Below are 24,657 nucleotides of genomic sequence, written 5' to 3'. Positions count from 1 at the left end.
TTGCCTGGTCTGATTATTATAAGCCACATTGGGCTGGCTTTCCTTCATTTATTTTTATTTTATCCAAATACATTTTTATATTCATTTGTAGCCTATTGTGTTCACAATAACTTGTCATATTAGACAGATCCGGAATAGTAAAGCCATTTGAAATATTTATACTATTGGTACACACCGGCTGCTCCCAAATAATTAATTACATCATGTTGCAACAATGCTCCTACAGGCAGCCATGGACCTCCCGATGGTCGACCACAGGGCTGGGCGGTGGTACACAGACATACAGTAGCATATGGCTCTAATAAATTGGCCAGTTTTAGGAAAGGTCAATATGTACTCACGTTGGCTGTTATTGTTCTATTTCCACCATTCTAATGGATTCCAGGGGTGTGTAAAGTAGCTCCATAGTTTCCTCTGAAGTGACGCAGTTAAAGTTAACTTACATCTATATTGTCCCCGTTATCTTTCATCATCCACCTTTGTTCAGTAATCCCGAACAGAGCTACACTTTAATAGCGGTTTCACATTGGGTGCGCTTGAAGCGAAGCGTTCCTCCTCCGTTCCCGAGTGCGCTTGGTTGGCCAGCATTCACACTGGCCAAGACTCGAGACCATTTTATTTAACAGTAATGGTAAATAGGTGCCTCATGGGGGCGCTGTGGACTATGACGCTTTGGGAGAGCGAATGTCATTCACAGAAGAAAAGTCATTCTAGAGTGAATAATAAAGTTTGACTGTGTTCCTGACGTTGTCTTGAGTTATAATAACAACAGATCAACAATACACAACCAAAGCAGCGTGTGCACTGGTCTTTGAAACCTCGAAATGCACTGTCGTCTGTTAATATGATATTGGCGTCGCGGACGCATCCTTTGTAATTTAGCAGTGACGTCACGTCACGGACTAATCCTTGGTGTATTCATCCTTACAAATACGTTCGCCACACATGTGTTTTTTGTTTATTATTTTTCACGGCTCGCGCTACTCAAACACTAGCGGGATTATTATTTCTTGTCAACATTCAAGTATAACTATGAGAAGGTATAACCCAGCTAAAATAATGTGTCATTATAAAAATATATAAATGATATATGATTAGCAGTCCACTTCCTTCTCTTGGTACGGATGGATTCAGACTGCCGCGTTCCGTTCCCGACTCCGCAGCAATCGGACCCGAGACTACCTCCCGAGGTGGTTTCGAGTACGGAACGGTGATGCGTTACGGGGAACGGTTCGCTACGTTCACATTACCACAACATCAGCCAAGTGGTCCAGGGTGCGCACCCGGGACCATAGTGTGAAACCGCTCTAAGTTTACATCAATCATAGCCTCTCAAACCCAGATACATTGCTGCGATGCTTATGTGCGTCGCCTACCTACCCAAAATAACAGACATACAAGATATCAACGCGCTGCGTCATGTCGTGTCGACAGCTTACAGATCTGTTATTTTGGGCAGCATAAACAATGAGGCGCATCGAGCAGCGCATTAGGCGTGCGCGCGCCACGGATGTAATGTAAAAACATTACATTACGTGGTCAACAACACATGTAACTTGCTTGGAGCTTTTACTGCAGTGGTTCTCAACCTGTGGGTCGAGACCACAATGGAGCACCCAACGCCTGGCGAGCTTGTAGATCTGCTATTTTCACAATATTTATCTGTTGAACCGAGTCAAACAAAATGGGGGGGGTCCCCAGTTCAAATATGGTTATTTTGGGGGGTCGATGGCCTGAAAAGATTGAGAACCTTTAATGCAGTAAACATGAACGTAGCGTTTACGTGGGGAATATAATAATAATATAATATATATAATATATAATATAATATTCACCCGCAGCATGGGTTTAACGAGACAGCAGCCAAAATGAAAATCACACTAGATGATCCGATCATCTTATACAAAATCACACCCTGTGTGAAGGTAGCGGCGCCTGATACATTATGTCATCGATATGTGTTTATAATGTGTTTATAGCCATGTGTCACGTGAAGCTTGACCAATCACTTTGTTGACGGGTCTGACCAATCAGAACGTTGACGGGTCTGACCAATCAGAACGTTGACGGGTCTGACCAATCAGAAAGTTGACGGTGAATACGGACAAAGTCAGGTATAGAGCAGGATCCGATTTAGCGCCGCTAAAAATGTAAGTGCTTAGGATTTTAGCCCAAACCCAACGGGACCCGACCCGGCCCGTCGGCACCAGCTGGGCCGGGTCGACGTTTTTTTTAATACTATTCTTACACAGCTGCTAAGCAGCTAATAATCACCATAGCGCAAAAGTAGGTCAAATCAATCAATCAGCCAGCTGTTTTCTGTCACTGCGCAGCACTCTTTAAAGTTTAAACCAACATGACATATAGAATGGATCTTCAGACAAATTGGATTATTTCTTCAAATGACAAGAGCAGGCAGCGGGCAGTACGAGGTAACATTGGATGTGATTTCTCCATGCAACTCTTTCCCATCAAACAAAGTAATCCAAACTTATCTTACTTAACCATATTTTGTACTGCTTATTTTGCTTGTTAAAAGCGTGATTTTATTAAGACATGACAGCAATATGGAAAAAACGAATATCTCAATTTAAAATATATTTCATAGAATAACCGAATATAATTTTTTAAATGGTTATAAGGCCAGTGTATATATTTATATAGCCTATTTGCTCCATGCTGTTTTTTAAATAAAATGTAGACTGTTGGAATAGGGTAGAATGACTCCTGTTAACGAATTACCAAGATTTAATGAGAAAAAAGCCTTCTTTAGCAAATTGACGTGCTGGTCTGGCCCTAATTTGTCAATTATTAGTCGAGCCAGGCTGAAATATTTAGGTGCTATGAAAGCTAGTTTGAAGTGCTCATGTGGCCTTATAGTCGCTTCTTTTTGTTTTTATAGACCTGTGGTTGCTTATTTCTAGCCAAGGCTGGCAACACGGCTCATGGTCCAACGCACAAAGCCATTGGAGTGTCTGCGTGCACTTGGCGAGTGCTTTTAGAATCCACTATCCCCCCCCCCCCCAAAGCCGTACCCATGTGTGTCTGCAGAATGGCAACGTGGGGGATATAGCAACAACACGCCCACGGGCACACCTCCACGCGCAAATAGCGGAGTCGGCATAATGGGAGACGGGTAGAGCAGGTGCTAGAATAACATATTGGGGCAGCGCAGCTCCACTATCCGTATTTAGCAGGTTTAGGGTAGGGTTGCGGCTGGCGGAGGTGCCTCAGAATACGGCCCCAAGTGTATGACTGTACTCGTGCTGTTTGCATTTCTATCTAATAAAGTATTAAATCAATCAATCATTCCTTGGATCATTACACAACTCCCAAATAGACTACGCCCATTTCCACCTGTAGTCAAGTGATCAAGACGTATCTTTCACATTTCATTCCGATTGACTATGATTGGCTTTCAATGTTTGCCAGATTATCCTCTCTGTTCTAAGATGGCAGAACAGAGAGGAGAATAGAAGAGAGTGGTGGAATAGAACAGCTTTTAGTCATGGTTCTAGGAATCAACTGCAGTCTGTCTGATAAACTCAATCTACTGTTCCCAGAATGCACTGTTCGGACAGAAGCCCTCTTAGAGAAGCACAAACCTTGGATTGAAGATGCTGTCCGCCAAGTGGTTACAGAGCTGGTAATGAATACATACAGTCAGCACTCACTTTCTCACTTTAAAACGATACCGTCCTACAAGTGCTAAAGGAGCTGGTAATGATGATGGTTATTATTCTCTATCAATTCAAATGCTTTCATGTCTTTGTTTTCTTTTAGGTTTCTCCTCCCTCTCTTCAGGACCAACAGGAATCAGGTATGTGCTTATTCTCAATGATCGTCTTTGTAAATCAATCATTTTATTTATCATTTACATGCTTGCACATGAAACGAAAATTGTACTCAGGACCAGTATTTTACATTTAATTTGCCACTTTTATATTGAGTCAAGTACAGGTTTAAAAGAACATTTTTAGTTAAATGTCATATTGAAGGATGTTAAAGGCTAAAATAGCTTAGTGCTGCAGCACATCTTTTTTTATATGACTGTTTTTGTACAGTTTTTTCCTGGCAGCTTGATGACTGTTGTGTTCTGTGTTTTCTGGCAGCTTTATGACCAGGAACATGTTGTTGTAATGTTGTTCCACTGGCACTTTGGCTGAAATAATTGTCAGAAAGACTGCCTGATATCTGGCTGCATTTAAGTGTATGATTGAAGTTTTCATGGTTCATATTGTTAATAATTGTTTTAAAATGTTCTAAAAAGCAAAGTAAATTGCAATAAATCGTATTATCGAATCGCAACAATCGTTGAATTGCAGAATCGCAATATAATGAAGAATCGTTATATAATTAAGAATCGAATATAAATCGAATCTGCACCCTAGGTATCGAGATTGTATCGAATCGGGAGGTAGGTGAATCGTCCCACCCCTATTGTATAGTACAAGTACTATCACTTCATGCTTTCAAATATGCATCCTTTACAGCCTTCCTATTTTGGCAAGCCTGATGTGTTGAGTGGGCTCAAAAGTAAATGGTGCATTCTTGATAACATTAATGATTGTATTTTGCATAATACAGTCCCTACTATTTTTGTTTTCTTCTATTTTTTGTGCGATACATGAACGACCTGTCTTTGTAATCCTCTCTCCCTCTCTTCAGTCTACCCAGATCTAGCAGTGATTGATGAGAAGAGTCTGGACAAGAACTGGAAGATGATTGGTGCTGGAGGATTTGGTGAAGTCTTTAAAGCCAGACATCTTCAGTGGAGCCGGGATGTGGCCATTAAAGTATTAGGTCTTGATGATGGGTAAGTGCACAAGTATTAAGTGGTAATGAAGATTTTAAGGATACATCTATAAAATCCACAAAATCTGTGATTGTATCTGTCCTATCTCGAGAACCGTCCAACCTCAAAGTTTACAAACCAAAACTTGGGGGTTCACAGATGATTGCAACATTGTTTTCTGACTTAAACAGTAAACAAACCAACATACAGTGTAAGTGTATACAGGATATCTGGGGTTTAAGATAATTATTTTTAATACCCGGGGAAAAAAAGAAATAAGACCATTACTGCGTGCAAACAACAAACTATACTATAACGAATTGTCAAACATTATCCAAATTGTCAAATATTACCAAAAAGTGTGAAAATAGACGATCTACAAGTGAGCATGTAGATCGGCTATTTTTACAAGATTCATCTGTGGAACCGAGTCAAACTAAATGTAATGCCTCATCTCAAGTGTTTGTCAGGATGGGGGTCCCCAATTCAAATATGATTATTTTGGGGGTCGCGGCCTGAAAAGGTTCAGAGTCACTGTACTAGAACGCTGCTATCTGATAGACCAGAGATGTATTGATTACTGAGTTGAAATCTGTCCTTTGGATTAACATATCCACTGTCCTACATCGGAATGGGGAATAGAGTCATGGATTGGACACAGCTAGATTTCATCCATACTGTATCCTCATCAGATGGTAAGCCTATCTCCTGTTTCTGTAGTGTGAAGCGGCTTGATGTACAAGTACAAACTCAGGACATGACACTAGTATGTCACAGGGACTTACCCCTAATCCAACCCTTGATGCCCTTGAGTGCCAAGCAGGGAGGCATTAGGTCCCATTTTTTATAGTCTTTGGTATGACCCGGCTGGGGAAACCATTCCATAGCATGTTAAAAACAGTCACGTTAAAGCCTGGAGGTTCTGCCGCTCTTTCTGAAATCCACAATAATCTCTTGTTTCCTTCACGTTGATGCAGAGGTTATCAACGTTTGCAACAAACCGCAGGTGTTCCACCTCTCGCCTGTACTCCACCTCATTGTTATGAGAAACTATAGTCCTCCCTGCTCTCGGATTTTTGCACTTTTAGCTATCAAGAACATGTAAGCAGCGTGTTGAAACAAGCGTTTAAATCGCTTATGTTGTCAGCCTGTGTAATGTTTTCCCAATGCAGCCAAAACGGGAGCAGTACTAACACCTGCAGACGGGGGTTGACTGGGCACAGTCTGACTAAAAAAGCACTGCACTGCCCAGTGGCAGGGTCCAAACAAACAAATGTTCTCTTTTGAGTGGCAATCAATCAAACACCAAGACCAAGTTGCACGGCGATGGCTGTATGCCAAGTACAGCCAGTTTGTTCACCAACGTTTGTGGAACATTGATGTTAATGGCAGAACTAAAGTCCAAAAAAAGGAGTCTGGCATACAGGCATCCTTAGTCTCCAGGTGGGTGAGAGCCAGATGGACCACAGATGCTAATGCGTCATCCGTGGAGCGGTATTTATGCGGCGCATAAATACTATTTTAGTATTTATTTGAGGTTTGGCATTATTGTAATTGATTTTGCATGAAGAATGTACAGCATTCTAATAACTGCTACTATTGTTTTTTTTTGGATGATTCAACCTCTGTTTGTGGGAACGCGCATATTTGCACATATAAATATAAAATATGTGCATACCCAAGCATTGTGAATCAGGCCCAATGGCTCAAATTCTACAATACTTGTGGGGGACATTTGGCCCTCACGAGTATGGTCACACACACACACACACACACACACACACACACACACACACACACACACACACACTCACTCACTCACTCACTCACTCACTCACTCACTCACTCACTCACTCACTCACACACACACACACACACACACACACACACACTACATGCTCACATTAAATACTTACATGTTTTAACCCTCTGATCTTCAGGTCCAGGTACTTGCATCGTGAGGCTGAAATGATGCGACGGGCAGCGAGCCCCCATGTCAACCAGGTCCTGGGGGTCTTTAGGGGCCGTCCACCATCTCTCTTTGGCATACAGATCGGCCTGGTCATGGAGCTGATGGAAAGAGGATGCCTCAGCTCTTTGCAGGTCAGCTTTTTTCCCCTTTAATTGATTCATTTGATGTATTATGTATTACGTATTATGTGTATATTAATGTGTATTATGATGTATTATGATGTATTATCTTGTGTCCTTGCTTACTGTCAGTCGCTCTGGATTAAGAGCGTCTGCTAAATGCCTAAACTGTAAACTGTATTCACTGATTCATTCAATGACGATGTTGAACCATTTTCATCGCTTGTCCGACTGTTTGAAAACACACGGTATGTGTGTGCGTCGCCCAGAGAGAAATATTCCAACCGAGACCACCCCTTGCCTTGTAACAGCAGGTTGACAATAGGGTATCGCGAAATGCTGGGCAAAATAAGTAAACTAAAGATAGAGCCGTTTCCATGAAAAAGCTAAACAGGCAGTGGACGGAGGCAGAAATTTCCGATGACGTTATTTCCGAATCCGGGTGAGTAGAACGTGAAATCGATCACTCGGGTGATAGAGAACAGCGCAATCTTTCATAAAACTAAAAGTCGTTAAAGTCGTCCGTGGTAGTCTGGGCCTTTGGAAAAAAAGTTGTAAAAGTTGTCCTTGGCAGTGAATGAGTTAACCAGTCTGTATATTGCTACATGCTACACTATGGTACATCTGCAGTGGTTGGAGGATCTTACTCTTAATTTAAGACCCTGGTGTATACGGACACCCCAATTGGTTGACAATATTAATAAGATATTTGAAGCATACAGTCACCGGATTGGACCACAGAGCTATATAATATCTAGAGAATGGACATAAAATCGTCGGTCAATAATTTCAATGAAAGCGCATATATATTACACAGGGAAATTGGCATTCCAGGGAAATTGAAAGAGGAGCGCTCGCTTTTAGGCGCGGGGCTTCGGCGCGAGGCGGGGCTTTTCGAGACAGGGTTTTTTACGCGAGGCTCGCGAGGAGGAGGAAGAGGAGGCGCGAGGCGGGGCTTTGATACGAGGCGGCGCGAGGAGGAGGAGGCGTGAAGCGGGGCTTTGATACGAGGCAGCGCGAGGAGGAGGAGGCGCGAGGCGGGGCTTTGAAGTGAGGCCGACCTGGCTTTTGTTGTTCCCCCCCACATAGCAACCAGGAAGCTACGCTAGGGGAACGCTGAACACGCGTTCACACGCACACGTGATAATAGTTATTGTCTATGACGGAGGCGCACCGACTCAGCAGAGCTTGAGGCCGAGGAGGCGCGAGTGCCCGCGCGGACCGGCCGAAGATCTGCTAGTCGAATCAGCGCCGTCCGAGTTGTGAACCGATAGGGGGAGAATAGATCTTTTCATGGGTTACAGTCTATGGTTACTATCCAGTGTCCACGACCGACGACACGTGTGCGCACACATGCGTGTGCATGTGTGCATGCACACACATGCACACGCACACACACATGTGCATGTGCATGCGTGTGGCTTGCATTCATTGCCCTCTAGCGTTGGTTATACGCAATTGCCTGGGTGGGCGGTAAAAACAAGCGCTCCTTTTTCAATTTCCCTGGAATGCCAATTTCCCTGTAACAAATACACAGCCGGAAGTAGGCCTATACACTGACCTTCCGTGTTTGGTCAGGAACTCAGCTGTAAGGGGTTTTGAGCCAAATGGCACACATGCAGGCTGGGTTATTTGCAGCTGGCACATTGCTCAGACCAAATACAACATTTAGAGGTTAGGTTTATGGGTTCGGTTTGGGGTTATTATAAACACAGTTCTCATTTTTATTTAGGGGGGAGAAATAGCTTTGCGAGCTGACAGTGAAATGCAAATGATCCCATTAACTAGAACAGTGACGCATTATTATCTCCAGGCGGTCTGGAGGTGTGAAGATCTTCTGCCTGGGGTGAGAATTGGTGAGAGCGGTCAATTTAGCCGAAAATTTACGTCAGGGATGGTATAATGGTGCCTAATTTCATATTTAGAAAACGTTTCAGATGGCCAGAGAGCTTCACGAGCAAAGATAATCAACTTAAAAACCTCAAAATCGGTCGAGGCTGACGGTTTAGGCACGCGAGTGGTAAGGATTATAGTTTTAAATTAGCCTTTAATTGTATGTTTGACTCTGAATTAAACATTTCTGTTTCACCCCCTTCCTCAACAGAGAAAACTAAACCACCGTCTACCCTGGTCCCTGGTCTTTCGACTGGCTCATCAAGTGGCTCTGGGCATGAAGCACCTTCACAGTCTCACCCCTCCCATCATCCACAAGAACCTGAAGCCTGGCGATGTACTGCTGGACCCCGACCTAAATGTCAAGGTGAGTCCCAGACAAATGGCTGGGGCGGCAGTGGCACAGGAGGTAGAATGGCCCTGTCAAAATCCTGTCCCTTGAGTAAGACATTGACCCCTAACTGCTCCCGATGAGCAGGTTGGTGCCTTGCATGGTTTGATCTGCCGTTGGTGTGTGCATGGGTGAAAAAAAGCAATGCACATTGTAAAGGGCTTTGGATAAAGTGCTATATAAATGTGCCATTTAAAGATTATGTTAATCTTCCAACCACACCATTGAAGGACGAGGAGGAAATTTAGAAGGGATGACAGTCGAAATGTTTTGGGACGATGATGAGTTTTGGACTCTGTCGGTGGACTGGACATTTGCCGCTTGTCAGGACCTTCAGGTTTCAGCTTCTTTGAGTGTGTTCTCAAATAGTGTTCTGTCTCTGTGGGCTGTCATCCCTTCTAAATAGTCAATTTCCTCCTCGTCCTTTAGTGGTGTTCCCATCTTGTGGGAAACAGTTTTGTTTCCGGTGGGAAACATTCATTTGCACCATCGTTCAAATTCTTCATTGTCCCAAACCATTTGTACTGTCATCCCTTCTAAATAGTCAATGTCCTCGTCGTCCTTTAATGATGTTCCTACAATATTGACATCATCATCGTTTTTTCCTGTGCCTAACTTGTATTGATCCACTTTTCTGTCTACCCTGTTGGCGTTTTCGTGGCTCAAAGTCAACATATCATTACCATCGTACCATCCCTCAAAGTTGTCATCGTCCCTAAACATTTTGACCGTCATCCCTTCTACATAGTCAATTTCCTCCTCATCCTTCAATGGTGTGGCTAACAGTCTGATTCCATCATCATCGTCCTTTAGCTCTTTTTTAGGAGTCACCTCTCTTCCAAGTCCTCGTGATTGTGAAGTGGTGCACTGCTGGAGAGATTTGGGTGGACTGGAAATTTGCCACTTGTGAGGACCCTCAGGTTTCAGCTTCTTTGAGTGTGTCCTGGAATAGTGTTCTCTCTCTGGATCATAGTTTCGGACATCGGTGCCTTTTGGACTTCTCCCTAAATCTTTACTTCCCCTGCTTTTGAACAGTTGACCAAATATTTAAAATGATAAGGTAAATCTGAAACCTTGCTCATGGTTAATTATGAAGAACGGCGAGTTTTGATGGCCTAATTATATAGCTCTGCACACACGTCATGCAAAGTCCGGCCTCTCTGGCCTCTCGGCTCCTCTCCTCCCCTCTCCTCCCTCCCCGCTTTGCTTTGGGGCCCTAACCTCTAGTCCCAACCTCCCAACCTCCCAACCTCGGTCATGTGATGAAGAGGTCAGACTTCCTGTATCTGGTTGCTATGGCAACCTGCCAGATCAGGCTGAGGGTCTGATAGGCGAATCAGAGAATCAATCAAGCCGAGAGTCTGATCACTGATCGAGGTGGGGTAAGATGCCTAAAACATAGCCAGAGCTCCGATCAACAGTCTGTGGCGGGTCTTGGAGGCATGTGGAGTGATCCTGTGCTTGCGAATCCCGGACGAACTTTTCGGAGCTTTTGTCAATTATATAGTAGTAAGAAGTAAGATGAGATGTCAGGACATCTAGTTTAACAAATACAGGTCAAGAGACCCAAAATGTCAAAGCGTGGCTATAAACTTATACACAACCAAGGAGCTTCTGGAAACACATGTCCAGCAGTTGTGTGAGGAGATGCTTCGAGGCCCTCACATCTCGGTCCGGTCCGAGGTTGGTCCAGACAGAGTCCAAAACTCATCATTAGAGATGCACGATATAATCGGTAACGTATCGATATCGGCCCATATCGGCCCATATCGGCCGTATCGGTATCGAACCGATGTCAAAATAAACCCGATTAAATTCTCCGATATTGTATATATTGTATAATAAAATGAACGAGAGCAGTCTCTCTGCCTGTCTATGTCTCTTTAAGAGAGTCAGCTGTAGCTCCTCCCCCCTCCACGCACTCTACATGCTGTCTCTCTCAGACAGAGACGAGTGCACTGCAACAGACTGCTAGGCTAAACTGCTACGTGAACAGAAAGTAGTCGAAACTAACCGCAAACTCTTCACGTCCATAGTTCAAACCCAGAACAGTCAGAGGGTTTCTTGTACATCTTAAATTAGATTAGAGTAGTGAAACTGCGGAGGATATATTTTCAACACGAATGTGTACATTGCGTCGTTATTTAACATCGACGTAACAAACACTCGTTACGCGCGCGCACGCACACACACACACACACACACACACACACACACACACACACAGTGGTGGCTCCAGGGAGTTGTGATTGGGAGAGCTAAGGGGGGCTTTATTGTTTAGACACCGGCTTCGAATGCTATCAATGCACTGAATGGGAGATTATCACGTTATATCAGACCATTGAATGGGCGAGTAGGCGATACACGGACCTACCCGCGATTTGTCAGACCATTCATTGGGCGTAATCAGGAGCTACTGACTACCGACCTACAGCACTTGGAGGCTGAGCAGTCCCCACAATGTTAGAGCAGAGGCTAATGAATTTAGGCAACAGACAATATGAATAACACTAATAACAAACTAGATTCAATGATCTTAGTTCCATAGGCCACATAACATGGTTTTGTGTTATACAAAGATTCAAATCATTCTGTGATGGCTTATAGCATACAAAAATGATGTCATAGTTAAGTTTGTTACTTAGAAGAATATATATAATTAATGTATTTATTCCATAAATATTTTTCATCACAGTAGGGCTAGTGGAGAGGGGGGTTTACCATCAACTTTCACCAGTAAAACAAAATAAAATAAAATAAATCAGCAATGAGCTCAATATAAATATAATATATAATATATCGGTATCGGATCGGTATCGGCCGATATGACCAAGCAAATAATCGGGTATCGGATATCGGTCATAATTTCAATATCGTGCATCTCTACTCATCATCGTCCCAAAACATTTCGACTGTCATCCCTTCTAAATTTCCTCCTCGTCCTTCAATGGTGTGGTTGGAAGATTAACATAATCTTTATCCTTGTCCAACTTGTATTGTTCCAATTCTTATCTTTCGACCTGTCTGGCATTTGCGTGGCTGCGCTGTAATTCATCATAAAACATCTCGACTGCCATCCCTTCTAAATAATCAATTTCCTCCTCATCCTTCAATGGTGTGGCTAACAGTCTGATACCATCATCATCCTCATCGTCGATCGATTTCGGTGGACTGGACATTTGCCGCTTGTCAGGACCTTCAAGTTTCAGCTTCTTTGAGTGTGTCCTCGAATAGTGTTCTGTCTCTGTGGGCTGTCTGTGGGCTGTCATCCCTTCTAAATAGTCAATTTCCTCCTCATCCTTTAGTGGTGTTCCTACAATATTGACATCATCATCGTTTTTTCTCGTGTCCATCTTGTGGGAAACAGTTTTGTTTCCGGTGGGAAACATTCATTTGCACCATCGTTCAAATTCTTCATTGTCCCAAACCATCTGTACTGTCATCCCTTCTAAATAGTCAATGTCCTCGTCGTCCTTTAATGATGTTCCTACAATATTGACATCATCATCATTTTTTCCTGTGCCTACCTTGTATTGTTCCACTTTTCTGTCTACCCTGTTGTCATTTTCGTGGCTCAAAGTCAACATATCATTACCATCGTACCATCCCTCAAAGTTGTCATCGTCCCTAAACATTTTGACCGTCATCCCTTCTAAATAGTCAATTTCCTCCTTATCCTTCAATGGTGTGGCTAACAGTCTGACTCCATCATCATCCACCTTGAGCTCTTTTTTAAGAGTCACCACTCTTCCATGTCCGTGATTGTGAAGGGGTGAACTGCTGGAGAGATTTGGGTGGACCCGAAAATCACCGATCTACAAACGCACGCAACGCTTGTGGTCTTGTACATCGATGATCCCGCCGTGCGTCGAAGCATACCTCAGTCAGCATAGACATACTAGGCATAGAAAGTGAAGCTCAGCAGTTGGAAAGAGCAGCAGCAGCAGCCAGTACAGTTCTAAGTGTATACTGTACATATCTATGCGCTGGACGCAGCAGACCTGCGTTCAGGGAAGCCCCATTCTCTTGCATTGAATCTTTCACTCACTAGTCATTAACTATATAATATGTACCTTGTTGGTTTGATCATTTAAATATATAAATATATTTAAGGTAATATTTTTTCAAGGAAGATCTGGGTTTAGGAGAGGCGGTCTCTGTTCCCTTTATTTTCTCTCCATTCTCCTCTCTTATTCATCCAGATCACTGACTTTGGCCTTTCCAAGTTTGCCAACTCTTTGACGTCTCTTAGTATCAAGGGGGCGGGAACAACAAGCTACATGCCTCCAGAGGCCTTCTCCTTGTCATACACAGCCACCCCCACCTTTGATGTCTACAGGTATTCATCATTCCCTGTGGGATTGTCTGTGTCTATCTAATTATATCCTCAACTCAATCAACTCAGATGTCTGTTGCTGCAAAGCCCCGTGAATGTCCAGCATAAATCATGAACTGCTCATTACGTGTAGTGGATAGGCTTCATACCATTCAAGTAGAAAGTTCATGTTGTCATGTAGTCAAGTTGATCTTTCTGTTTTATTAGATTTTTTTTTAAATGTTCAGAAAGTAGATACATGTAGCTACTTATGTACAAACTAACACGTAGGCCTACAGTATGTGTACAGTGACAAATACCCCAACAATATGGACATTTTATCTAGTTGCTATTTTGTTGTTTTTGTTTGTATTCTCAATTGGCAAATTAAACATGAATGCTATCTAAGGTAAATGCTGACGTTGCTGATGTCTCTTTTTATTTTAGCTATGGGATACTTCTGTGTTCCATTGTGAAGGGGAAAGAACCATATGGCGAGTGATTTTCTCTCTCTTATTTTTTCTTTCTTTGTCCTTTGTCTCTCCATCAATCTCTCACTCCTTAAATCACACATTGCCTCTGACTCACATAATGGCACTCTGGCTTAATGTTAATTCAACGATAGTAATGATTAGAAACACATTGTTTGACAAAATCACAAGTACCTAATCTCCTATAAATTACTAAGGATTCTCTTCAATTCATCCATCCCCTCCCATCATCTATCCTACATTCTGTTCTCTCAGATGTCGACACAGCGCTCATAGAGTTTTACATCCCTAGGGGACAAAGGCCGTCCTTGGGAGAGGTTGACCCAAAGCCACTCGGCTGGAGGAGACTGGTACAACTCATGGAGGGGTGCTGGCACCAAGAACCGGATGAAAGACCTCTTTTTCCAGGTGAGAAGGCTGCCATGCAACAACCATCACTTGGATGGAAAGTTGTATAGTTTTAGACCTCCAACCTGCAGAGATAATGCTTGGCGACACTGGTGAACTGATCACCAACGGGAGTACAATGAAATGCCACTGAACACAATAGAATATACGAGAATATGATGGAGTAGAAAAGTTGGGACAGCAGCGCTTAAAAACTAGTGTGAGAGCTGAGTTCAACTACTGTTAACACTAAAAGTAGTTTAAATTGGGTGTTATTAGGCAGTTGCAATCATCAAACAAGCAGTTGCTAGGATGTTGATTCGGTAGAACAGGTAGTTTGTTCTTAGTCTGTCCATTGATTGATTGATTGAATGGTATATTGATTGATTGATTGATTGATTGATATTTGAATGATTGATTGATTGATTGATTGATTGATTGATTGATTGATTGATTGATTGATTGATTGATTGATTGATTGATTGATTGATTGATTGATTGATTCTTTATTAGTCCAAAATGTTAACAGCATGTGGTACAGTAAGACATTAAAGCTAAAAGGATAACAAAAAAGTCCTGGGGACTTGTTTCCATTCCTATGTATTTGATTAATCAAATAGCATAACAAATGTACACAATAATAAATGTCATCAACAAATACAAAACATTATATGTACAAAGGAGATGGGAAAATTACATTCACCTCCCCTTGGTCTCCTGATAGATGTTTGTTCAGGCATTGACCAATCAGGAAAGGTGGCATGGTTAAGTTACACCAATGATGTGTATTATGATTGGACACTGAAACCAGTCCAATGACACACATGTTGTATATTAGACGCTGCATCTCAAATATGAGCTGTTTGACTTCCTCCCACACCATGCACAACAAACAGCACGATTGTATACATATGGGTACACTGTCGCACCGGGTCGGAAGTTGTAGGTAGGGTTGTCCGATATTGGCTTTTTTACCGATAACCGATATACCGATATTGTCCAACTCTTAATTACCGATACCGATATCAACCGATACCGATATATGTGGGGATTATTGTGATTAGGATAAGCTCAAATTTCATATCACACACACCATATACAGTAAGAACTCCTGTAACTTATTTATAAAGCCAAAAAAAAATATATATATATATTTATTTATTTTTCAAAAACCGATACCGATATTTTCCCGATATCAATTTTTATGCTAATATCGGCCGATAATATCGGGAGGCCGATAATATCGGACATCCCTAGTTGTAGGGAAGCTTTGAGAAAGTATTTCGACCGTCGGATAGCAGCGGGCTGGTGGAGAGGAGGTAGAGCTCTCTGGTTGGCTGATGATGATGATGAAACGTTGAACTACTTTGTGCGCAAGGCTTGTGTGGTGAATAGCCTATCCTACAGTAGGCTACTCGGAACAGAATGACAGGCTTCCATTTTTTCAAATCATTCTAGCTATTTATTGCTGCAGGCACACAATGTGTATTGTTTCAATTAACATTAAATATGAAAGATATGATACACCAAAATTGTTTAAATACAGATGACCTTGTGCCCATGCCCTAAGCACCCTGTAGTCTGTCGGTGTCGTGTCTCAGGTGCATTCAGAAACTTTATTTCACACTTTCCAACCATCTGATCTCCCGACTTCATTCGACTGCTAGTCTATACAGTAATCTGTAGTATTCTGTTTGGTGGAGAGCTACCTTAGGACATACTTAGTTTAATTAATACTTAACTAATAGATCATAATAATATTGTTTTCCCTTGGAATACATAGGACCTCAATGGAAACAAGTCCACTAGGACTTTTTTGAGTAAATCCTTTCAGACCAAGTGTATGACTGTACTCGTGCTGTTTGCATTTCTATCTAATAAAGTATTCAATCAATCAATCATTCCTTGGGTCATTACACAACTCCCCAAATAGGCTACGCCCGTTTCCACCTGTAGTCAAGTGATCAAGATGTATCTTTCACATTTCATTCCAATTGACTATGATTGGCTTTCAATGTTTGCGGCAGGGGAACGTTTTAAATGACATGCCACAAGCCAGATGTTGTGCCAGATTACATCCTTTATGTTCTAAGATGGCAGAACAGAGAGCAGAATAGAAGAGAGTGGTGGAATAGAACAGTGTTATTGTCATGGTTCTAGGAATCAACTGCAGTCTGTCTGATTAAATTAATCTTCTTTTCCCAGAATGCGCTGCTGTGACAGAAGCCCTCTTTGAGAAGCACAAGTCTGGAATTGAAGATGCCGTCCACGAAGTGGTAGCAGAGCTGGTAATGAATACACACAGTCAGCACTCACTTTCTCACTTTAAAACGATACCGTCCTACAAGTGCTAAAGGAGCTGGTAATGATGATGGTTATTATTCTCTATCAATTCAAATGCTTTCATGTCTTTGTTTTCTTTTAGTTTCCTCCCTCTCTCCAGGACCAACAGGAATCAGGTATGTGCTTATTCTCAATGATCGTCTTTGTAAATCAAGGCTCATTGTATTTGTCATTTACATGCTTGCACATGAAACGAAAATCGTACTCAGGACAATTAACAATAAAATAACCATCAATAAAAAAAGCATAAAATCCTAAAGTGCAGTGAATTAAAACTGAGCAGCATATTAAGAATGGTAGCATCCATTATTTATCAAAACGAGATAACATGGTAGCATGACATACAGTACTGTTTAACAGCACAGCAAGGCAGAACAGCCAAAGTGCATTTATTGGGGCTTAGAGTTCATCAGTCTAACTGATGAACCCTGGGCAGAAGCTGCATTTAAGCCTTTCAGTTCTACCATTGATGGACCGCAGCCTCTTGCCCGAGGGGTCAAACAGTTTATGGTCCGGGTGAGTGGGGTCCTCCATAATGCGGGCCGCACTGCTCCTGCACCTGCTGGCATAGATGTCCTCAATGGAAGGAACACTGCTGTGGGTGATCTTCTTGGTGGTTCTCACCACCCTCTGCAGCACCTTCTTGTCAGCAGAAGAGCAGTTCCCATACCAGGTGGTGATGGAGAATGTGAGACTCTCCACCACACACCTGTAGAAAGCCTCCAGCACTGAGGTATTGAGACCTTTAAGATGTTAGAGGTGTTAGTGGTCCACTTCTTTAAGATGGTACAGGTCAGGTGTTAGTGGTCCACTTTTTTAAGATGTTACAGGTGTTAGTGGTCCACTACTTCTTTAAGATGGTACAGGTGTTAGTAGGCCACTTCTTTAAGATGGTACAGGTGTTAGTGGGCCACTTCTTTAAGATGGTACAGGTGTAAGTGGGCCACTTCTTTAAGATGTTACACTTCAAGTTCTCGGACATGTGAACGCCAAGGTACTACCAGGATGTCCCCTCTAATTGTCAAAAGTTACAATTTTATGACTTTTAAGACCTTTTTAATAGATTGATAGATAGATAGATAGATAGATACCTTTATTAACCCGTGAGGGAAATGTAGTCGCCCAGAGGCGGCACAGCAGTTAAGGTTACAGGTAAAGAGTAAGGAAAAGAAAAAGTACTGTTGTGTACAGCAATACAAGACAAAAAGAAAAACAAGAAGCATCAACAACAGAGCAACAGTATACAGAAATAAAACCTCTACAACTTTCCTGCACTATACAGGAAAACACAACAGTGTCTCACGTGTCCCGTCCTGCGCTGCACAGGAAAAGCAACAACACCGGTTACAGTGTCTTAAGAGGGGCGCATGCTACCATTTTCGGTGGTCACCTTATCACCGTGGTGGTTTGAAAACTACAACATGATGTCACTGAGCCGCGGTGATAAGGTGACCACCGCTCACCGCTCACCCTGACACATCTCTCTGTTTTTACTGACGGACATCACCCTATCACCACTGGCTCGCTCGAGCGGAATTCCGAGCAGTGTGATTGGCCTAGAAGAGAGAGAGGGCAATTTGGCTATGTGAAAACGGGGTATATGTGACATCCCGGCCTGAATTATTGCCAGAGTTCGGCCCTGGGCTCTGCCATAGATTTTAACCAGTCCTTTGGCAGCAGGCCTATAACCATAACCGGTGTTGTTGTTCTGCCTTAAAATGATTTGATTTCATTTTGGGGATTGAAGAAAGTTATATTCAAACTTCTGACGTTAACACGGCCCTGTGCACAACAGACACGTATAACGTGCATCTACACCGCTTTGATATGGAGGCAGTTAGCCTGGTCCGGACCAGGCTAACTTCACAGCTAAATCTCCATGGTAACTAAGGTATAGGATTGCTTCAATTTTCTTTTGTGAAACCGAGTCATGGATACATTTATCCAGGGTGAACTGGCTAAACTAATCTGGCAAGATAATTCAGCTTTCATGAAACCAATTCATGGCTAATCCTGGCTAAATTAAGCCAGGATAGGTGTTAAATCCAAGCTTAAACCCTAATTCTGCCTTCGTGAAATAGGCACCTGGATAGTTCATATTCAAAACAGGGCCATGCACATATCCTACAACAAATTACTGAGAAGTGCCAAGAGTCTCCCGCCCTGTTATTATTGATATTCAGATTCAGATTTCAGATTCACTTTTATTTTCACTTAGATGCACAGGTCCATACATGTGAAAAACTTAAGCTCGGAAGCTCCAATAATAAAACAATAAAACATGATAAAACAACCTAAAAAGCAATAAATAAACAAACTCAGGCAAATCAGTTTAAGGAAAGTGCATAGTGCAGAATACAGTTATTGCACATTTCATTTTCCACTGTCATTTAACAGCCTGATGGCCTGTGGGAAGAAACTGTTCCTCAGCCTGCTGGTACGTGCTGAGAGGATCTTGTATCCCTTTACCCTTCTTGATATTTTTTTTTCAGCGGGGAGAAAAGTATTTTATGGGGGTGGGTGGGGTCTTTAATGATCCTGAGTGATTTATTGAGGCATTTAGTGGGCGATGGCATCTTCTGTGCTCCTGTTGGTTCGGTATGCGAACTGCAAGGGGTCGAGGGTGAGGGGAAGCATGGGGCATATGAGTCCTTTAACCAGGCTCTCAAAGCACTTACTGACTATGGGAGTAAGGGCTATAGGGCGCCAGTCATTTAGGCTGGTCACCTTCTGCTGCTTGGGAATGGGAATGATGATGCTGGTTTTAAAGCAGGTGGGGACAGAGCTGAGGGAGAGGGACTGGTTGAAAATGTCAGTGAATACCTCCGCCAACTGGTAAGTGAATCTGAATCTGAATCTGAACTACAGTATGCCCAGGTCAAACACCTGATTTTTGGTGAGTCCCTGATTTCCATGGTGTTATTGACCCCAAATAAGTCGATACAAATACTACCAGTTTAGCTTGGCTGATGAATAGGAAGGTAGATGGGCTTTCCAGAATGCTTTTTATCTTTCTCAATAGATCCTCATCATCACCAATTTGCTCAATGTCAATACTTGTTTTGTTTTGCACAGGTATGGTAATTAACAGTAGCTTTGTTCTTTTCCTCTTAGGAAGTGAGTGATGCTGTGGAGCAGGAGTTTTGTTGTCCGAGCTGTGCACGGCCTGTTCCACCAGTCTCCTCCTGTACTTCCATACTTGTCCACCAGATGTCTTCTCATCTTGTCCTTTTGCTTGTAATCGCTGTATTAATTGCACATGTGTTGATTACCCATTGCCTTCACCTGTTGGTGAATTTAAAAGGTGTCAGGCCATGTTTAGATGAAGACGCTCTCTAGTGAAAACGTCAAAGTGTCGTTGCGTTCTCACTTTTTATTTTGCCTTTAGACGGTGACGCACCACTGATTGAAAACGCTGTAGTGTGAATGCAGGTGGCTAGGTGGCGGTGACGTGTCTTCTTGCTATCAGAACTGTTTGTTTGGTTGCCATGTCCACTTATTCAAAGCGACTTTGGGCTTGTTTCTAAAGTGTGGTTGCTTATTTGGACTTGTTTCCTAATGTTGTTTAAACCAGTGGTTCTTAAACATCTTCATGTTAAATGATGTATTTGTCCACAAACCCCCCCACTTCTGAAAATATTTTGTGTCAGGGACCCCCATACAAGATTTGTGTAGTAAAAATTGTAAAAATGATCTTTTTTGAAAATAGCAGATCTACAAGCTCACAACGCGTCGCGATGTGACGCGTTGTGAGCTTGTAGATCTGCTACTTTAAAATAGCCGTAGCCTAGACGCTTCATTTGAGTTTTCATAGACTTGGTTGCTTATTTCTCTCACAGAATCTGGCAACACTGGTAAACACCGTCTCTAACACTGTCTTGCCCGTTTACATCATAGACTGTAGAAAAGAATGGACAAAGCCACTCCCCTGCTTTCTACAGAACGAAAATGAAGCCGATAGTTCAGGAACATGCATTCCTCCATCGTTAATATATACAGTTGGCCACACCGGAACTCAAACGCTATTGGTTGAGACCAGACACGTGACCAGCGAACCGGAAAACACCCCCAAAAATGCTATTGGTTGGGTAGCTTGTCAATCAAGAGCGGGGGCGGGGAATGAATGCTATTGGTTGTGTAGGTTGTCAATCAAATCATCCCGCCCCTCCTGGAGCATAGCCTACTTTATCGTCAATTTTAGAATAAATGGGACCATAATTTAGCAAAACGCATATCATGATGATTGAAAGGAGACTTTAAACTAGCGACTGGAAGCATATAGAATTTATGACAATTTTTATTACGGTAAGAAAATCTAGTCTAAAGTTTGTCAAAAACCCATTAACTTGCGCTAAAATAAATTCTTTCTGACACTTCAGGTTGGCGCAGGGTAAAACAGCGCCACTCTGGCCATTCATAAGCTTCCGTGTTGGCCTCATCGTAAATATCCAAGCCTTGCCCCTTGGTTTACATAGAGACGGCCGGAAGCGGAAGGCATACAAATTCACGCCCACTTTTGAGATAGCGCCGCTACTCGAGGTCCGTTAGAACGATGAACTGCAGCTGCCAATGCAATCCCTATGAGAGGATATGAGAATTAGCCTACTTTTAAAATATTCCTACATTAATTGGAGACGATATTGATTTAAAGACAATATGTGTCTTTGTCAACATATCTTCTTGTTTTCTTAATAGTTGATGTGTTTCACATTTAATTTTCCACTTTAACGAGTTACCCATAATGTTAACACAGCAGAGGGTAAACGGCAGACAGACAAGTTGTCGCATTTCAGTGACATCACTGTCTTTACGAGCGCCGACCAGTGGCGTATCCACTGTAGAGGCAGGACAGGTGGTCGCCTGCCCAACTAAGATCTCGCCTCCCCTAGAAACCCCAAACAACCCGAACATGTGTCATTGTGTGCTTAATGTCCTCAAAGTCACGCATCCAACAAACTTTGAACTGAGCAGATTGGACCTTCCGTTCCAGAGATAATGAATGAACAAAAAAAAAAAAAATCTTATTTTTTTCATATTTTCTTTTTTTTTACTTTTTCCACACAGAACCAGGAGATAACATGCATACAAACTGGCTCAATAGCGCCCCGTGCCAAACAGGACAATGTGGTATTGCAGGTGAAAGTGCTTTTAGGCGGGTGCAGTTATGGTTTGACCCAAAACAAATTGCAACAAAAGGTTTTTCAATGGATTATTGTAGTATTAGGTGTACTTAATAACATATCAAAAGTTTACCAAAATCGGACCACTAGAAAGGTAACATTTTCAAGATGGCCGCCGCCAGTTCCTTAAAAAGACCATTACTCCTTCATTATTCATCCTAGACAAGTAATGTTGGTGCCTAACCCCATGTTTTGGTAATCTTGAAATCTAATTAGCATATATAAATTATAGTCAAGTGATTACAAGTTTAATTACAAAGGAATTGGTTATAAGCATGGTTATAGCCACATATATATAACAATGTAATTGGACATTTCTCCCTTTTCTACATAATGCCCAGGATTGGTGATTTGGTAATTCACATTCTGTTGAAGCTTTCAGGAGATTTATTTTCATACCAAAAAGGAATACATTCATTATTACTGGGTGGTACTTTGACATTTGTAAAAACATGGCTGTAAGTGATAAACTGGGAATGTTACACAAATCTTGGAACAAATTCCTTACCGAGAAGTTTCTTCACTATTTTGTATGTAAAGGTGAAATTAAATAATAATCCTGGTCCACTAGGGCAGTGGTTCCCAAACTGGGGGTCTCACTCAACAGTACAAACCAACATAAAGTATAAGTGTACAGGGTATCTGTACCTTTCTAAAGTTACAATTTAATGACTCTTAAGACCTTTTTAATAGCAAATATTACAGTGGGGAAATGGCCCTTTATGGGCCTGGAGAGGATGTGCAAGTCAGCACAGAGCTATCACAACATTTAATGTCTACTGTCTTGGGTAGGGCTGGTAGAGGAGTGTTGCCGGATAGGGTTCAGATTTGCTTGTCACAGACATCTTATTCCTGAGATTGTAGTAGTTGTGTGGGGTTTTAGTGCAAAATTAATTTCACATGTATTTTATTTTGTGATTGGTACTGCTGGCAATAACCTTGAACTTTGATATTTTTTTAAGTCACTGGGTGCCCCTGGGAATATTAATGGTCAGCCACCAACCAGACACCGACTCTCCTGTGAGCCAGTCAGACATAGGGACACCCCTGACTGCCTGACACACAGTCATGCACCACGTGGAGGTCTTACAACCACAACTATGGGGGTGGGGGGTCCCTCCTCACTAACTATGCCCACTCACGAGTGCCCATCTTGGGCATAGGAGCCAGCATGGAGGTCCACTTGGGACCAGTGGGACTATCCAGTGAGCCAGGCGACATTGGGATACTCCTCTCAGCCTAACGCATAAGCTTAATTTCTGCCTCCTCCTCACTCTGTCCTCCAGCGTGAGGTGAGCGCAGGCTCCCTAAGCCTATTTATAAGCCAGAGAGAAGTTAGTTGGAATGAGTATATCTGAGGCTTGATTTAGGCTCAAACCTTTTGAAAAACGTTTGAGGGACATAAACAATATGATATTAAATATTATTATTATTTTTTAAATTCATGGTGTAGACCATTTAATGATCCATTTTGATGCTTTATGTGTTCTGTTGTTTTATGTGCTTTGTTGTCCTGTCTGTTTGTTATTTGTATCCTGTCATCTGTCTGGTTGTTTACTTATTTTGTCATATTTGATATTGTTTGGTTGATTTGGTTGTTGTATTTGCTTTTTGTTGTTTAAAGTTTTTTTTTCTGTTTTTTAATAAAGAATCTCAATGTACTTCCAGATCAACGTTTCATACAGTACAGTAGCAATGAGAGGTGGAAAGACTGGTGATGCGAGGTTAGCGATGAAGTGAATCTCTCTGTCTCTGTCCAATGCTGACCTCTGGTGGCAACTTTCTAGCACAACAGAAAAGGCTACATAATTACACAGTGTTGTGTAGTTTGTGTGTTTGTGTGCGTTTCTTTGCGGGGAAATGTGTACAAAATAACTTGGAAGTGATCTATGATCCGTACATCCTATCGACGCCGTCACTAATTCCGTCAATATAACAATAACAGTGGTGGAAAGTAACTAAGTACATTTACTTAAGTACTGTACTAAGTACAATTTTGAGGTATTTGTACTTTACTTGAGTATTTCCAATTTCCAATACTTTTACTTCTACTCCACTACATCTCAGAGCTAAATATTGTACTTTTACTCCACTACATTTACTTGAAAATGTAGTTACTAGTTACTTTTCAGATATAAATTATGATATAATGAAACATACATTAACCACTTTAAACCTATTTTATACCTAGGCTACTTGAAAATAGCAGATCTACAAGCTCACAACGGTTGCATTGTGAACTTGTAGATCTGCTATTTTCAAATATTTTAGTACTTTTACTTTTGGTACTTTAAGTACGTTTTGATGCCAATACTTTTGTACTTTTACTCAAGTATATTTTTAATTCTGGACTTTTACTTGTAGCAGAGTATTTTTATATTGCAGTATTGGTACTTTTACTTAAGTAAAGCATTTGAGTATACTTTTTCCACCACTGCTTTTAGTAATCCAACCTGTATGTCTAATATAAGTGGTTGTTAACTTGTTGACCACCCATGTGATCCACGCGACCCTGTCTGTCAGCATGCCAGCAGCGGTCATGTATACCAGCGCGCTGCCACTGGACATTTACACTTTACTTTTCATATTCCATGATCTCCAGAACACCGTCTGTCTGTCTCTCTGTCTGTCTGTCTCTCTGTCTGTCCCGCCCCTCCCTGGCTTCCACTGGGATCGGAGCGGCGGCTGTGGTGAAAGTTTAGCCGCGGTGGGACTGGGAGTCTCTGAACCCGGGGAGGGACTGTGAGTTGACACCGGGGGGGTCCGCCGAT

General features: G+C 42.1%; 2 protein-coding genes across 3 annotated transcripts in view; both read left to right on the top strand.

Annotated features, from left to right (window-relative positions):
* LOC311058248 (uncharacterized protein) overlaps positions 1–20,396 on the top strand; it is a 48,904-nt gene extending 28,508 nt beyond the window's left edge. Inside the window, exons 8-18 of the mRNA XM_084075620.1 lie at positions 3,564–3,646; positions 3,784–3,820; positions 4,669–4,816; positions 6,736–6,898; positions 8,991–9,146; positions 13,373–13,509; positions 13,933–13,979; positions 14,232–14,384; positions 16,569–16,651; positions 16,789–16,822; positions 19,821–20,396. Coding sequence (XP_083931746.1) covers positions 3,564–3,646; positions 3,784–3,820; positions 4,669–4,816; positions 6,736–6,898; positions 8,991–9,146; positions 13,373–13,509; positions 13,933–13,979; positions 14,232–14,384; positions 16,569–16,651; positions 16,789–16,822; positions 19,821–19,831 — 1,052 coding nt within the window. The 3' untranslated portion in view covers positions 19,832–20,396. The remainder of the gene's footprint in view (positions 1–3,563; positions 3,647–3,783; positions 3,821–4,668; positions 4,817–6,735; positions 6,899–8,990; positions 9,147–13,372; positions 13,510–13,932; positions 13,980–14,231; positions 14,385–16,568; positions 16,652–16,788; positions 16,823–19,820) is intronic.
* A 4,127-nt stretch (positions 20,397–24,523) lies between these two features.
* The window catches only part of LOC311058836 (transmembrane protein 41A-B-like), a 13,169-nt gene continuing 13,035 nt past the window's right edge, over positions 24,524–24,657 (top strand). For both annotated transcript variants that reach the window (XR_014602083.1, XM_084076351.1), the window contains exon 1: positions 24,524–24,657. This exon is cut by the window's right edge and continues 264 nt beyond it. The gene's annotated coding sequence lies outside the window, so the exon portion shown is untranslated.

This window comes from Gymnoscopelus microlampas, assembly GCF_963454915.1.
Source record: "Gymnoscopelus microlampas genome assembly, chromosome: 13".
Taxonomy (NCBI): domain Eukaryota; kingdom Metazoa; phylum Chordata; class Actinopteri; order Myctophiformes; family Myctophidae; genus Gymnoscopelus; species Gymnoscopelus microlampas.
This window is presented reverse-complemented; position numbering and strand designations above follow the sequence as displayed.